At 36.6% G+C, this 14,150-nt stretch overlaps 1 protein-coding gene across 1 annotated transcript in view; it reads right to left on the bottom strand.

The window, feature by feature from the left end:
- Positions 1-2,036: 2,036 nt before the first annotated feature.
- Positions 2,037-14,150, bottom strand: part of LOC136029276 (WD repeat-containing protein 75-like) — a 15,314-nt gene continuing 3,200 nt past the window's right edge. The window contains exon 2 of the mRNA XM_065707529.1: positions 2,037-4,402. Coding sequence (XP_065563601.1) covers positions 2,057-4,402 — 2,346 coding nt within the window. The 3' untranslated portion in view covers positions 2,037-2,056. The remainder of the gene's footprint in view (positions 4,403-14,150) is intronic.

Genomic DNA, 14,150 nt, shown 5'->3' with positions numbered 1-14,150 from the left:
CTGTCGAAATGATATTTCAGGATTGTGCTGTCACAACGGGGTTGAAAATCAAAATATTCACTTCTTTTACAGTCAAAAATTTGTTTCTGAGTCTTGCTATGGCTCCGAGGCAAAAAAATTGATTTCATTACATTTTTTGGCTGTCTGTTTTTTTTTTTTTTTAGGCTGGCTTTTTTTGCAAAGCAGGGTGGTTTTACAACATTGTTGTTTTTAGGGGATTTGTATAATAGAAAGTACATATATGAGAAGTGCAAAAATTATTAATTTAAGTTTTGGCATTTGGTGAGAAAATGGGGGCCACTTTACTGCCTATTTTCATTTAATTAAAGCTCTGCACTATTACGACATATCACCTCCTCTGTTCATCCTAAAACATTAAAATAAAGCCAAACTCTTTAGAACTTTAATAAAGGTTCGTATAAGTATATACTTAAAACAAAGTATATGAGTTGAAATACTCCTTCAAAGGTCAGAGTAATCATTTATGAAGAATAGATTTTCGAAAAATTGTTTATAAAAGAAGGCAAATAATTTGATAAAAAGGGGAAATGCAAACAACTTGAGTTAACAACAGAAACAGAATGCAACTATAGTATTACTTCCGAATTTCTCACTTTCTCAATACCAACCAGTCAAAAAATATAGTTGCATAATAGGTTGCAGGTAGTTGTATAATATGCAATATAGTTGCATAATAGGGGTTGCGTGTATTCCTCCATAAAATGTCTATACTGCTATATATACCGATGAAGATTTTTATGCTTATTTTGATACATGCCATTGAATCATATTTCCATGATTAGTTGTTTATAAATAAAAATTTTTACAGGACATTTCTCTTACTTCATGCTAAATCTGAGGCAAAATTCAAATTTCTATGCTCAACAGACATACCGAGATTCAAAATTTGAATTGAATATATGAAAATTTCAAGAAAAAAAAAATCTACCATAGCTGGAAACCCTGAGAATTTAAATCACCAATCTACACCAGTCAAATACAAAAATAACAAACACATAATTATTTGTTTTTTAAGGAGTATTTCGACTCATATACTTAGTTTGAGGCACATACCTACATGCATTTTGTTAAGTTAATATATTTTTAGTTAATATTTTTTGACGATTTGGTCTTTATTCGAATATTTTAGGATGAATAGAAGAGGAAATACTAACGAAGAGCTCTAAACTGACAGGACTCTAGACTGACAGGACTAGCCATTATAAACATTCACCAAAATATTAAGGTAGACATCGACCGTGAAATAAATAGATATGGCGGTTGTGGAAATACAGAAATAGACTTTTGTTATAAAATTGTGAATTCTGTAACTTGCAACGAAATATATAGAACTTTAAAAATTGGAAATATGCGCTACGTTGTTATGAAAAGTAAAATTTTGATTAGTAAATTTTTGAGATTTCGTCAAAGTTGACACTTTTTATTAAAACACTATTTTTAAAAAGAAACAATGATTAGTTAATGCTTTATTGCCTATACTTAAAACCCTTGTTTTAAGTTTCTTCTATGCATTTCTAACTCTTACGTTCTGTTTTTCTTGTTACAACCCCGAAAGGACTACTATTTAATGTTTGATATATATTTTACGAATATACAAGTTATATCTTTATCCTCATTTCCTACCCTTCATTATTATCATAGTTACTAAGCGATGCCATAAAGTTAAGAAACAAGCTAAATGGTTTGACCTATACAAATTTTCACAAAGAAGGCATGCCCCAAAAGATGATTCAAGACCAATCTTTTTTCGACAATAAAAAGCTTAGCTACTCGCCATAGCGGTCAGATGCGCAAAGGCAAAAAATTATGCGGAAAATATTAAATATTATATTTTTTTATAGATGGTGATCACCAGATTTTAGATTAGATATACAACCATTTTCAGTGCCTGCCTACGACACGTAATTGTCATTGCAGGAATTTCTTTTTTCGCACGTTTATCGAAGTAACCTATTATGCAACCCCCCCCCCTAAAGAAAATCCTGGATCCACCCCTGTTACAAATTCGACAAAAATGTGTTTGTTTATTTTATTGTTATGACAATAAAACATTACAAAGGAGTGAGCACAGTTCTTCGTCCTTTGGAAGCTTGAGCACCCTTTCAGCTGGCAAATCAAAATCCATGCTCGAATTTTCTTCTTCTTCTTCTTTTAAACTCGTTTCCTCTTTCACTTTCATTAGGAGCAAATTCTCGTAGGCTTCTAAAACTAAAGTTGTCGGAGGAAGTGTAATAGAAGGCTCATTCACATAATTATTCAAGAAAGCGGTCACGTCTTTAGATCTATCAAAATACGACTCAACTTGCTTCAGTTCCGTCGTCTTTTTATTTTTAAGAGAGGCAAAGGGGGTAAAACGTACTTTTTCAATCTGTGATTTTGTTGTCCAGATATAATCATCAACAAACGAATCATCAACTAAATAAATATCACGCGTACTACTCAGCAGTACAATACGCGACTGGATTGCTGACTGGCTGCTTATCTTTTTGGCCATAAGACAACCACCAATAGGGTTAAAGTCAAGCTTTTTCATAATAGCATTATCAATACGGTCTGGCGTAAAAACAAAAAGGTCATCTGATTTCGTCACAACAGCCATAGTATCATTTTCCCGGTCGGAAAAAAATAATTTCAAACCTCCACGAATATCAACAACTCTGGTAAAACTCGCCGAAATTATATTCCAAATAATAACTTGATCATCTGTTATACCAGCCAGTAATTGACTTGTTTCTTCCCGTTGGCTAAAAGCTATTTGTTTATACTGTCCAACAATAATATGAGTCCTTAAAACTCCTACTAAGGACTTGAACGACCAACATGTAATCACATTTCCAAATGCAACAGCTAACAAGGAAGAATCAAAACAAAAATCAGCATAATTACACGGCAGGTCTAAATATTCCCCAACAAAGCTACATAACCAAATAGGAATTATCCTTTTCTCTTCTTTTTGTTTCCAAACTTTGAAACATTTATCTTTCCCACCTGTTGTAATGATAGTTGGATATTCACCTTTGAATGGTGCAAGCAATACATTTTTTATATCATTGTCATGAGGTATATGAAGCGAGCTGTTGTATACAAAATTCTGTCCATCAAACTTCCACGTTTTCACTGTCAGTTGAACACTCATTTTCATCAATGGATCTTCCCAGTGTTCAACAGTCACCATCCATTGATTATCTTTTGAAATTGTGACTTTCACCACATCTGTGTTGACACTTTGCAACTGACGCTCATCACTAACATAATTCTGCTGTGTCACATCTAAATTTTGATGAATAGTCATTTCATTGATCTTTTGAAATTGCAGATGTCCTGTTTGCGCATTGGATACAACCGTTTTTGTCACTGGGTGGTAAGTCAGGCCAGCAGGGTTTGGAACATTTTCTCCATTGAGTAAATGTGCCCTTGTATGGGGGATAATTCCCTGAATTGATGACACAATATCACCAGTTGTACCAAGCATAATAGTAATACAATTTGAGTCAAAAGTAATAAGAACAGCAGAGCCATCTTCACTAACAGTGATAAATTTTATTGGGGAGCTCAGTCTTGGAATAATACTTTTAGTATGTGTCTTTAGTTGCCATTTGACCAAGGCACATTCTCCACCTCCACTTAGTAAGTATGACCCTTCACTTGTAAACCTTAAAGTCTTGACTGGTAATGAGTGCCAATGACAATCTGCCTTTGGTGGGTATGAATTTTCAATAAAATCATGCCAAATTTGGATTCGACCACTTAAATCGCCAGTGGCCATTACATTTTCGGTAGGATGAAGAGCCACGCATGTAAATTTCCTTTCATTAGTAAAATGTCTCTTTGTCTTCTTTGTGATCAAGTCTTCAACGCAAACATTGGAATCTTTAATAGCGGCTACAATTGAACCCTTATTCCCGCCAATAGCCACTTTACCATACCCACTTTCAACATCTTTAAATAAAAATCGAGACTTATTTGATTTTGCCACTTCAAAAACGAGCATACCAATCATAGTTTCATCTTTAGGCTGAAGGACCACAACATCAACACCTATATCCCTATTTGGGAAAACCTGGAATAGGTTATATGACTTAGCAAACTTTTGAAACGCATTAGTTATAATATTTGTGGTTGACAAAAGCTTTTGATCAAGAAAATTCCATGTGTGTATTTGTCCAGTGGTACAAACAATAGAAACGTTGTTCTGGTAAGATATGATCTGTGAAATACTGCCTTTGACAGAATCAAGATTGCAGAAAAACTGGCCATCGTTCTTGAATATTCGCAAAGTTTTGCCAGCTGATATGAACACATATTCCCCATCTAAAGAAACCTCTGGTGGACATTCGTTCAGAATTTCTGAAGTTTCCACTTTCTTCAGTTCAAGCTTCATCTGTGAAAAGATAAAAAAAAGAATTACTAGGGCAAGGTTTTTCCTTTTTTGCTACGCAGCAAGAAAAGATTATAGAAAATATATATGTCCTAGCCAAGTGGTTAGCACGCTAGATTTGCAATCCTTTGTCTGTGAGGACAGGTATCTGCAAAGACTCTGTAGGCTCAGCTAGAATCAACCCAGCTCTAAATGAGTACCTGGAGGAATCTGAGGAAGGTAAACAGAGAGAATTTCAAAATCATAGGCTGAAGTGGCTTGGCTGGCAGAAGGGGCATAAAATAGAGATGGGCACCACCATTTGGAATTATAAAATTCAATGCTGTATTCTTGACTTTTTATACGAGATTCCATAACTGACATGGAGACAAGGTGAAAAAACTACTTTATTCCACTACTTTAATCTGCAACACAGACTTTATAATAAATGAGTTTATACAGACTTTATAGTTACATCAGATTAAAATGTTAATCAACCTTTAGAACACGTTTTTCATTATTGTCTTCTTAGTCCCATTAGGTTTTCTTTTTACACTATCCGAGTGGAAGGAGATTCGATATATATTCTTCCATTTTTGCAAATAGTTCTGCAGTTGCCACTTTGGACTCGTAACTGGTATATTTCCAGAAGATATAGCGTTCTTTATGTTTCTTCAAAATGGGCCAGCTAGTGGACAGGTTCCATAAACATCACAAAAGTATTGTCGACTTTCTGCTTAACCGTGTAGTTTAATTCTTGTCCTTAACAAGTTCGCTCCTGGGATTTTTATTATTATTGTTGTTATGTGTTTTTTTTTTAATAATAATAATAATAATAATAATAATAATAATAATAATAATAATTAATAATAATAATAATTGTGTTGTCTACATAGTTGACCATGTTATGTTCCATGCGAGGTTTTTTCTTGATTGTGCTTTCATTTTTTTTTAGTTATCTGTATCTTTGTACTCCTCTAAGTGCATTTCATGCTTGTGCAGAGGAGTGAAATACACAATATAGGAGCTATAAAATATAACTAGACAAAGTAACTGGAGAATATTATTAGGGATCATCTGGATGGGAAGGAAGTGGGACAGTTAGGAGGGAGATGGGGTTGCATTTGCAAGCGAATGGACTATAATATTTGAAAAGAGGATAAAAAAGAAATCGAGCAGTACGTTCAACTTGCCTCTATGTCATTCATGGAATATTGTATATATTTACTAAAAATATCCTACTAATGCAATTTTTTTTCTTTTCTTTTGGGGACAAAATTCCAAATTGAACACGTACAAGAATTTCAACGAGTAAGTTCAAAGGGAAGGAATAGCTTCTCCTCAATATCTAAACATTTTGACTATAATTTGTCATGTTCCATCTGTACTTTGCTAGCCAATTAAACAACATGTTTTTCTTAAAATTTTTTTCAATCTTTTGAAAATTGCATTTAAAAACGAGAAATAAAACTGAAACTTCTTACAAAATCGACAACAAAAGCGAGATCTAAGCAAATATTTTGGCTATATGACATTCTCTAATAGCCATTCTCAGCAAAAGGGAGGGACTAAAATATAATTAAATGACTTGCAATCAAAACACTCTTGAATAAAAAAAAACAAGAGCTAAGAGGTCATATGGAACTTGTGACGAGGCCAGAAGAGCCAAGGGCTCATATGGTTTGAGCTCTAACAAAATTCTAAGAATCAATAGATTGATTTAAAAGGATAATCAGAGGCTTAATGCCGGTCGAGATTTAAAATAAGAGCTCTGAGTCATGATGTCCTTCTAAATATCAAAATTCATTAAGATCCGATCACCCACTCGTAAGTTATAAATGCCTCATTTTTCTAATTTTTCCTCTCCCTTCAGCCCCCCCCCCAGATGGTCGAATCAGGAAAAATGACTTTATCAAGTCAATTTGTGCAGCTCCCTGACACGCCTACCAATTTTCATCGTCCTAGCACGTCCAGAAGCATCAAACTCGCCAAAGCACTGAACCCACCCCCTAACTCCCCCAAAGAGAGCGAATCCATTACGGTTACATCAATGACGTATCTACAACATTTGCTTATTCTACCCACCAAGCTTCATCTCGATTCCTCCACTCTAAGCGTTTTCCAAGATTTCCGATTTCCCCTCCAACTCCCCCAATGTGAACAGATCTGGTCGGAATTTGGAATAAAAGCTCTGAGCTATGAATTCCTTCTAAATATCAAATTTCATTAAGATCAGGTCACCCGTTCTTAAGTTAAAAAAATACCTCAATTTTTTAATTTTTCCAAATTAACACCCCCCAGTTCCTCCAAAGAGAACGCATCCGTTCTAATTATTTCAATCACGTATCAAAAACTTGTGCTTATTCCTCCCATCTAGTTTCATCCCAATCTCTCTACTCTAAGCGTTTTTCAAGGTTTCTGTTCCTCCCTCAAGCCCCCATGTCCCCGGATCCAATTCGAGTCGAAAATGGAGCATCTGAGACATAAGATCCTTCTATATATCAAGTTTCATTAAGATCCGATCACCTATTCGTAAGATAAAAATATCCCAATTTTCACGTTTTCCAAGAATTCCGGTTTCCCCTTCCAACTCCCCGCAATGTCACAGGATCTGTTCAAAATTTAAAATAAGAGCTCTAAAGCACAAGATCCTTCTAAATATCAAATTTCATTAAGGTCTGATCACCCGTTCGTAAGTTAAAAATACCTAATTTTTTTCCATTTTTTCAAATTATCCCCCCCCAACTCCACCAAAGAGAGCGGATCCGGCCCAGTTATGTCAGTCACGTATCTTGGACTTGTTTTTATTCTTCCCATTCAGTAAAATCCTGATCTCTCCGCTTTAATTATTTTCTAAGATTTCAGCCCCCCCCCCAATGACGCTGGATGAGGTTGAGATTTAAAATAAGAGATCTGAGTTACGAGGTCTTTTTAAATATGAAGTTTTATGAAGATCCGATCACTCCTTCGTAAGTTAAAAATACCTCATTTTTTCTAATTTTTCAAAATCAACCCTCCCCCCAACTCCCCAAAATAGGGCAGATCCGTTTTGATTATGTCAACCACGTATCTAGGACTTGTGATTATTTTCCCCACCAAGTTTCATCCCGATCCCTCCACTCTAAGCATTTTCCAAGATTTTAGGTTCCACCCCCAAACTCCCCCCAATGTCACCAGATCCCGTCAATATTTAAAATAAGAGCTTTGAGACACGATATCTGTCTAAATATCAAATTTCATTGAGATCCGATCACCCATTCGTAAGTTAAAAATGTCTCATTTTTCTAATTTTCCAGAAATACCCCCCCCCCCCCAACTACCCCAAAGAGATCAGATTCGTTCCGGTTATGTCAATCACGTATCTAGGACTTGTGCTTATTTTCCCCACCAGCTTTCATCCCGATACTTCCACTCTAAGCGTTTTCCAAGATTTTAGGTTCCCCACCAACTCCCCCTCCCAATGTCACCAGATCTGGTCGGGATTTAAAAAAAGAGCTCTGAGACACGATATCCTTCCAAACATCAAATTTCATTAAGATCTGATCACCCGTTTGTAAGTTTTTATCATTTGTTACCTTATTTTTTCTATTTTTTCCGATTTAACCGTCTCCCCACTCCCCCCCTCCAGATGGTCAAATCGAAAAAACAATAATTTCTAATTTAATCTGGTCTGGGTCCTGATGCGCCTGTCATCGTCCTAGCTTACCTGGAAGTGCCTAAAGTAGCAAAACTGGGACAGGCCAACAGAATTTGCAATCGCTAAATGTCACTTGGTAGATACCAAGTGCCATAAAAACTGAAAAAAAAATTAAACGTTATTTGGCTTTATCATTTTACTTAAGTACGTAATTGTTTGCTCTTAGACTTTGTTTTATTTTGCCGAACACAACTATTTGTAGTGCTTTCATATTCTTCAGGTTTTGTGGAGTTTCTGTAAATTTCCATGAAAGGAAACTCTGTCCCACAGAATGTCCAAAAATTAACGTTAACACGAAATAGGGATTGAACCCATTCTTTTTTTTGTAAGATGGGTAGCAATTATCATTACTAGGGGAAATTTCAATTGGATATGAAAAGACATCCCACATTGCATCTACCTTGTGATATTGCAGTAAATTAGGCGATAAATCTTAATTGCAAGTTCTCTGGTTCAATACTGCCTGTTGGAAGGAAAAACAGTTGTATCTTGCTTGAAGCATAATCGCATATATATTTTCAACCTGTACTGTTGGAGGCACAAAGTGGGTTACAAGTCCCTCCACAAATTATCCCCATTGCCAAATTTTCAGCAGATAGGTAAATAGGATACTGATGAAATTGAAACTTATTGGACAAGTACTTTAGGTAAATGAGAAATGATCTCTTTCATAGGCAGCACCATGTTGTGCTGCCTAAGTAAAGAGTGATGGGGCACAAAGTATTTTTTTTACCAAAGCATTTTGTATAGACGGAGTTGCCACAGCAAGTTTGAAAGGAATTCGACTAGAAGTCGAAAGTTCTAGAGCCCTCTTTATGAGTCAAAAGTGAATAGAGGGCAACCAGCCCCACCCACACCCATCAATTCTTTAAAAATCCAAACAACATTTTGAAACAGCCATTTCGTTCAGCATAGTTGAAAGGTGCAGTAATGTCACCGAGGATGTCAACCCCCTCATAGCCCTCAGGGCAAGGGCTATAAGTTATGCTAGTTGGCTCCTGTTGACATATCAGTTTTTATGGAACATGTGATTGTATGAACTTTAGAGGGGGCTCACTTGATTGGAGGTGGGAATTTCTACTGCCGTTTTTAAGAGTTAAAAGTAATCGGAGGGCTTTCTTTCAAGTTCTCGACAATTCCTCGTCAATAAACATGATGATAACATCAGAAAAACTGACAGACTAAATCTTATGGACCAAAGAGGGCTTTCAATAGCCATCTGGAATGTCTTAACTCTGAATACACCTGCATCAAAGAACCTACTCACTGAAGATCTCCATAAGAATAAAGTGGCAATTACCAGTTTCACAGAAACCCATCTTACCGGAAGTGGAGAAGAGCAAATAGGCAACAACCACTCATTGCTCTGATCTGGAGGGAGCTTGAGGAGGAATGGCGTTGGTCTTAGGTTAAATAGTTTCGCAAGAAAGGCATTACTCTTGCACAATGCCATATCAGACAGACTAATCAAGGCCTGCTCTGGGCACAAGCATGGTATGATGACCATCATTGTATGCTATGTCCAAGAGACAATTCTGATAGTACACCCAAGGAAGGGTTCTACTCTGCTCTGACCAGATATCTCACGACGGTGTCCCTCCACGATATAACTGTTCTTGATGCCCTCGACACCACAGTGCGTGATGATATGGGTATTTGGTATGGCATAATTGGTCCTGAATCCCCCTTAATGATAATGGCCTTTACCTACTAGAGCTATGTTGATCCCATGACCTTGTCATTGCAAATATCTACTTTAAAACAAAACTATCCACCAGTCCATGTGGTATAGTAATGATAGTTACACAAAGAAGACAATCAACAACGTCATTATTTCTAAATGCTGGAAATCATCACTGCAGAACTTACACATCAACAGAGCTCAGAAACGCAGATCATAGGCTTGTGTGTGCTGAATTCCAGCTTCGCCTCCAAGCACAGTGATCAGAAAGAAGGCCAGTCACTGCGGATATTGGAATTCTTGAGGAACCAGACACTTGCCTCAGTATAGTATAGAGATGCGGAACCACTTCAAGCTCCTTGGCACAGTTTGCTGCAGCAAACGCACCTGGAAGTATTCTAAATTGCAGACGAGCAAAAAAGTACAACTAGGGTTTGGCAAGAGAAGTCTTCCAAAGAAATCATGGCTAACTAATTAAACGTTGCATATCATAGAGCAAAGAAGGAGGACAAGACTCCTTGGAGACATAGCCACTTATCAAAGGTTTAATGCAGTGCAGCTCAGATTATTAGCTTAACAGAGCTAAGAAATTCAGATCACAGGCTTGTATGTGCTAAATTCCAGCTTCGCCTCCAAGTACAGTGATTGAAAAGAAGGTCAGTCACCATAGATATTGAAAATCTTGATGAGCCAGAAACTTGCCTAAGCATAGTATTGAGATACCAAATCACTTTGAGCTCCTTGGCACACTTAGCAGCAGCAAACGCGCCAGGAAGTACTTTAAATTGTAGAAGAGCAAACCAGCACAACTGATGTTTGACAAAAGAAGAAATCATGGCTAACTAATGAAATATTACAGGGAATAGAGCAAAGATGGAGAGGAAGACTTTCTAAGGATATGGCCACTTATATAGAGCTTAATGCAGTGCAGAACATACTCATTCACCAGGACCATACCCAGTTTGTCGCAAAGAAAGCCAATAAAATTGAACCAGCAGCAAAAAAGAAATACATTAGTATCCATTTAAACCATCTCCAAGAGCTTAGAGAAAATAGAACTCCCACAAGGGGGCCTGGAATGCTTCTTTACGATGAAGGCTCCTGTCCTATTCAGGGGTGGAATGCTTCTTTACGATGAAGGCTCCAGTCTCAAACAGTAGACCACTTTTGCTTCCCCCTAAACAATACCTGCACATCTGTCCCTCCAAATGATAGTCTTGGCAAGTCTAGAAGTCAAACAGCTGAAGCAGATGCTCCTCTAGGTGAGCCTTTCAGCCCCTCAGAAATTGAACATGCAGTCCAAAGGCTTAAGAATGATAAAGCTGCTGGTGTCCGTAGCTTGTACTCTGAACTACTGAAATATTCACACCCTACAATACTCCTGTCCTTCCGTATCAACTTCTTCATAATCTGGCTAACTGGTATTATCCCTGAAGATTTGCAAAAGGGTGGCATTATCTCCTTAAGGAAGAAAAAGGCTCTAGAAACAGCTGCTCAAATAACAAAGCTGCTGGTATCTGTGGCTTAAGCTCTGAACCACTGAAATATCTGGGCTCTAAAATGCTCCTGTCCCTCCATACCCTCTTCTCCATAATCTGGCAAACTGATATAATCCCTGAAGATTGGCAGAAGGGGTTCATTATCCCCTTAAGGAAGAGAAGAGGCTCTAGAAACAGCTGCTCCAATTACTGTGGAATAACTCAAAACTCACTACTTAAACTAGAATAGCCATGGCTCAGGGTGGTTTTTCACAATTAAAAAGAAAATTTGGAAGAATAGGAAGGTAAGTCTGCAAGCCAAGATTAGAATATTGGAAGCTACAGTGATGACAGTGGTCAAATACGGCTCTGAAGCATGGGCGCTCCGAAAAGCGGATGAAAATTGACTAGATATTTTCCAGAGATTTTGCCTACGGATTGTTCTGGGTACCTGGATGACTGGGTTACAATTCACTGACTTACAATTTATTAAATCAAAAGTGTATAAATGCATCAAGTTGGTCAAACAATATAGATACAATTAAATGGGAATGGTATTAAGTTTTCTTGCTCAGGCCAACTTGAGGAGGTACAAAACTAAATTGAAAAAAACTATTTGTGTCCAAATTTTCAAAAAGGTATATGTTGTAAAAAATTGTATAAAAACTTCCTCCAACATAAAAATAGCAAGCCAAACTATGGACTCCTATAGAAAAAAACACAAATCACAATCAATAAATGAAACCCAGTCAAACCTAAAGCAAGCAGAAATTAAAATAAGTGGGACTGACACTTTTCAGTATAAGCACAAACTATGTTCTAGTCAGCATGGGGGGTTGTCAACCCTATTCATGTATTTCTGCTTGCTGAGATTGACTTAGTTATTTATTCTAGTTTATGTTTGTTTCATTTATTTATTGATGGTGATTGGTGGTAGTTTTGCGCTTGGAAGATTATTTGCCTTTATTTCAACTCATTTTTATTTTAACTTAGCTCTTTACTTTCCTTTGAAAAACTCGTTTTGAGAAAACGTTTTCTGGATTAACTACTAAATAGAGTTGAATTAAATCATATATTTAGATATAATCATAGCAACATCATATATATAGAGGTTAATTCCAACAAACCCATTTGTGATGTGTGGAATACTGAATTCTGATTATTCTTTATTTATTGTTATTTAATGAAAGCAAAATAACTAAAAGTAAAGAGTTTTCAATAGAATTTGAAAACTTGACAGTTTACTATAACGTGCAGGTTGATTAATAATACAGGACATATGCAGTTAATATTACTGTTAATACAATAATAAGGGACCTTTGTTTTTACCCAGATACAAATGGGAATATTTCCATTTTCCTATAAACACTCTTTTTTCCTGAAGGGACAGGCTACAATGCTTGACAACTGATCCCTGGGCATTGTAGATAAATTTATCAAAATTTATCATAATCAAAATTATTTGTCTGCTTGAGTCTTGGTGTGCATACAAGCTCCTCCCATTTTCTCTCCCATCAACATTCCAGTGTATATTTGTCCATCACTGAATAATGGTGCGCATTAGTATTATTCATAATTGGAAAGCAGAAAGAAATATCATGAGCCAGTTAAGTGGTTTGCTACTGTCCATCTTAGAGACATGACATTTTCCCTTAAATTTTTCCTCTTTTATACTCTTTTTTGGGCCATAAAAATGTCCTTTGAAGTTTGATTACCTTAAATCGCAGCTTGGAGCAATATAAAGATTTTTCCATCCTTGTGATGCTCCAGTGATGAAAAAAAAAAAATTCGTTTGGTGTGGATTGTGGTTGATCTAGACTCTTGCGGAGGACTCTGCAGTTTCCCCATTGTAAAGGAACTCCTGGCAGAGCCATTCCTTGACAAGGTGGGACTTGGACGTGTCGGTTGAAGTTACAGAAACTGTTTCCTAAGACAGTTGATTCCAACTGTCTGTGTCTACTCGTGGAATGCTGCATGGGGAGCTTCTTTGAATGTCCTCTAGTACCAGACTGCAAGGGCTGTGCAAAGAGACCGGGAAGGGTACTTTTAGAAAGGATTTTTGTGGTTAAAATCATATCACCCCTTTTCCTTTGGTATGTCAGTGTCGGCAGCTTCAAACGACATTGTCTTTCTTCGTATGGAAATTAATTCATGCTGCTAACCATCTTAGTGGCACTACGCTGGACATCCTCAAGCGACTTCTTATCTTTTTTGAAAAAAAGGGCTGCAAATGACATTCCAACATCCAGACGTGGTTGTACAAGCACCTTATAATATAACTTCATAAAAACTTTAGGGTGTTGGCTAGAGATGGTTCTTTTTATGATACCAAGGGATTTATTTGCAGAAGACGAGACAGACTTAGCATTGTTGCCAAACTTTAGTTGGTGATCAACAATAACCTTAAAATCTCTTTAATCAGAAACAGCAGAAAGGAAGTTGTCTTGGAGGAAATACTTATGATGCTTGTTGTGTTTGCCAAAATGGATGATAGGATAAGGTAAGATAATATTTATTTTTAAAAGACTATCACAAGCTCTATAGAGCCGAATTCACTTTATAAGTCAGGTTTTCTTTGGGATTATGGATAAATAGAGATGGAAGTTTGGGCCACCCCTATTTTACTACAGCATGATGCTATGTGAGGGTAGTAACAACAGCCCTACCTTCTTTGTAAAAGTTCCACCAATAATTTGTCAGCATAAATTAAAAATATGGTCTCTGTTGTTGATCACCAATTAAAGTTTAGTAGCCATGCTAAGTCTGTTTCATCTTTGGCAAATAAATCTTCCTCAATATCATAAAAAGAACCATTTCCAGCCAACACCCAAGAGTTTTTGCGAAGCTATATAAGGCACTTGTACAACCACATCTGGAGGTTAGAATGTCATTGGCAGCCCCTTTTTTTTCAAAAAG

This window comes from Artemia franciscana, chromosome 7 (genome assembly GCF_032884065.1).
Source record: "Artemia franciscana chromosome 7, ASM3288406v1, whole genome shotgun sequence".
NCBI classification, from domain to species: Eukaryota; Metazoa; Arthropoda; class Branchiopoda; order Anostraca; family Artemiidae; genus Artemia; species Artemia franciscana.
This window is presented reverse-complemented; position numbering and strand designations above follow the sequence as displayed.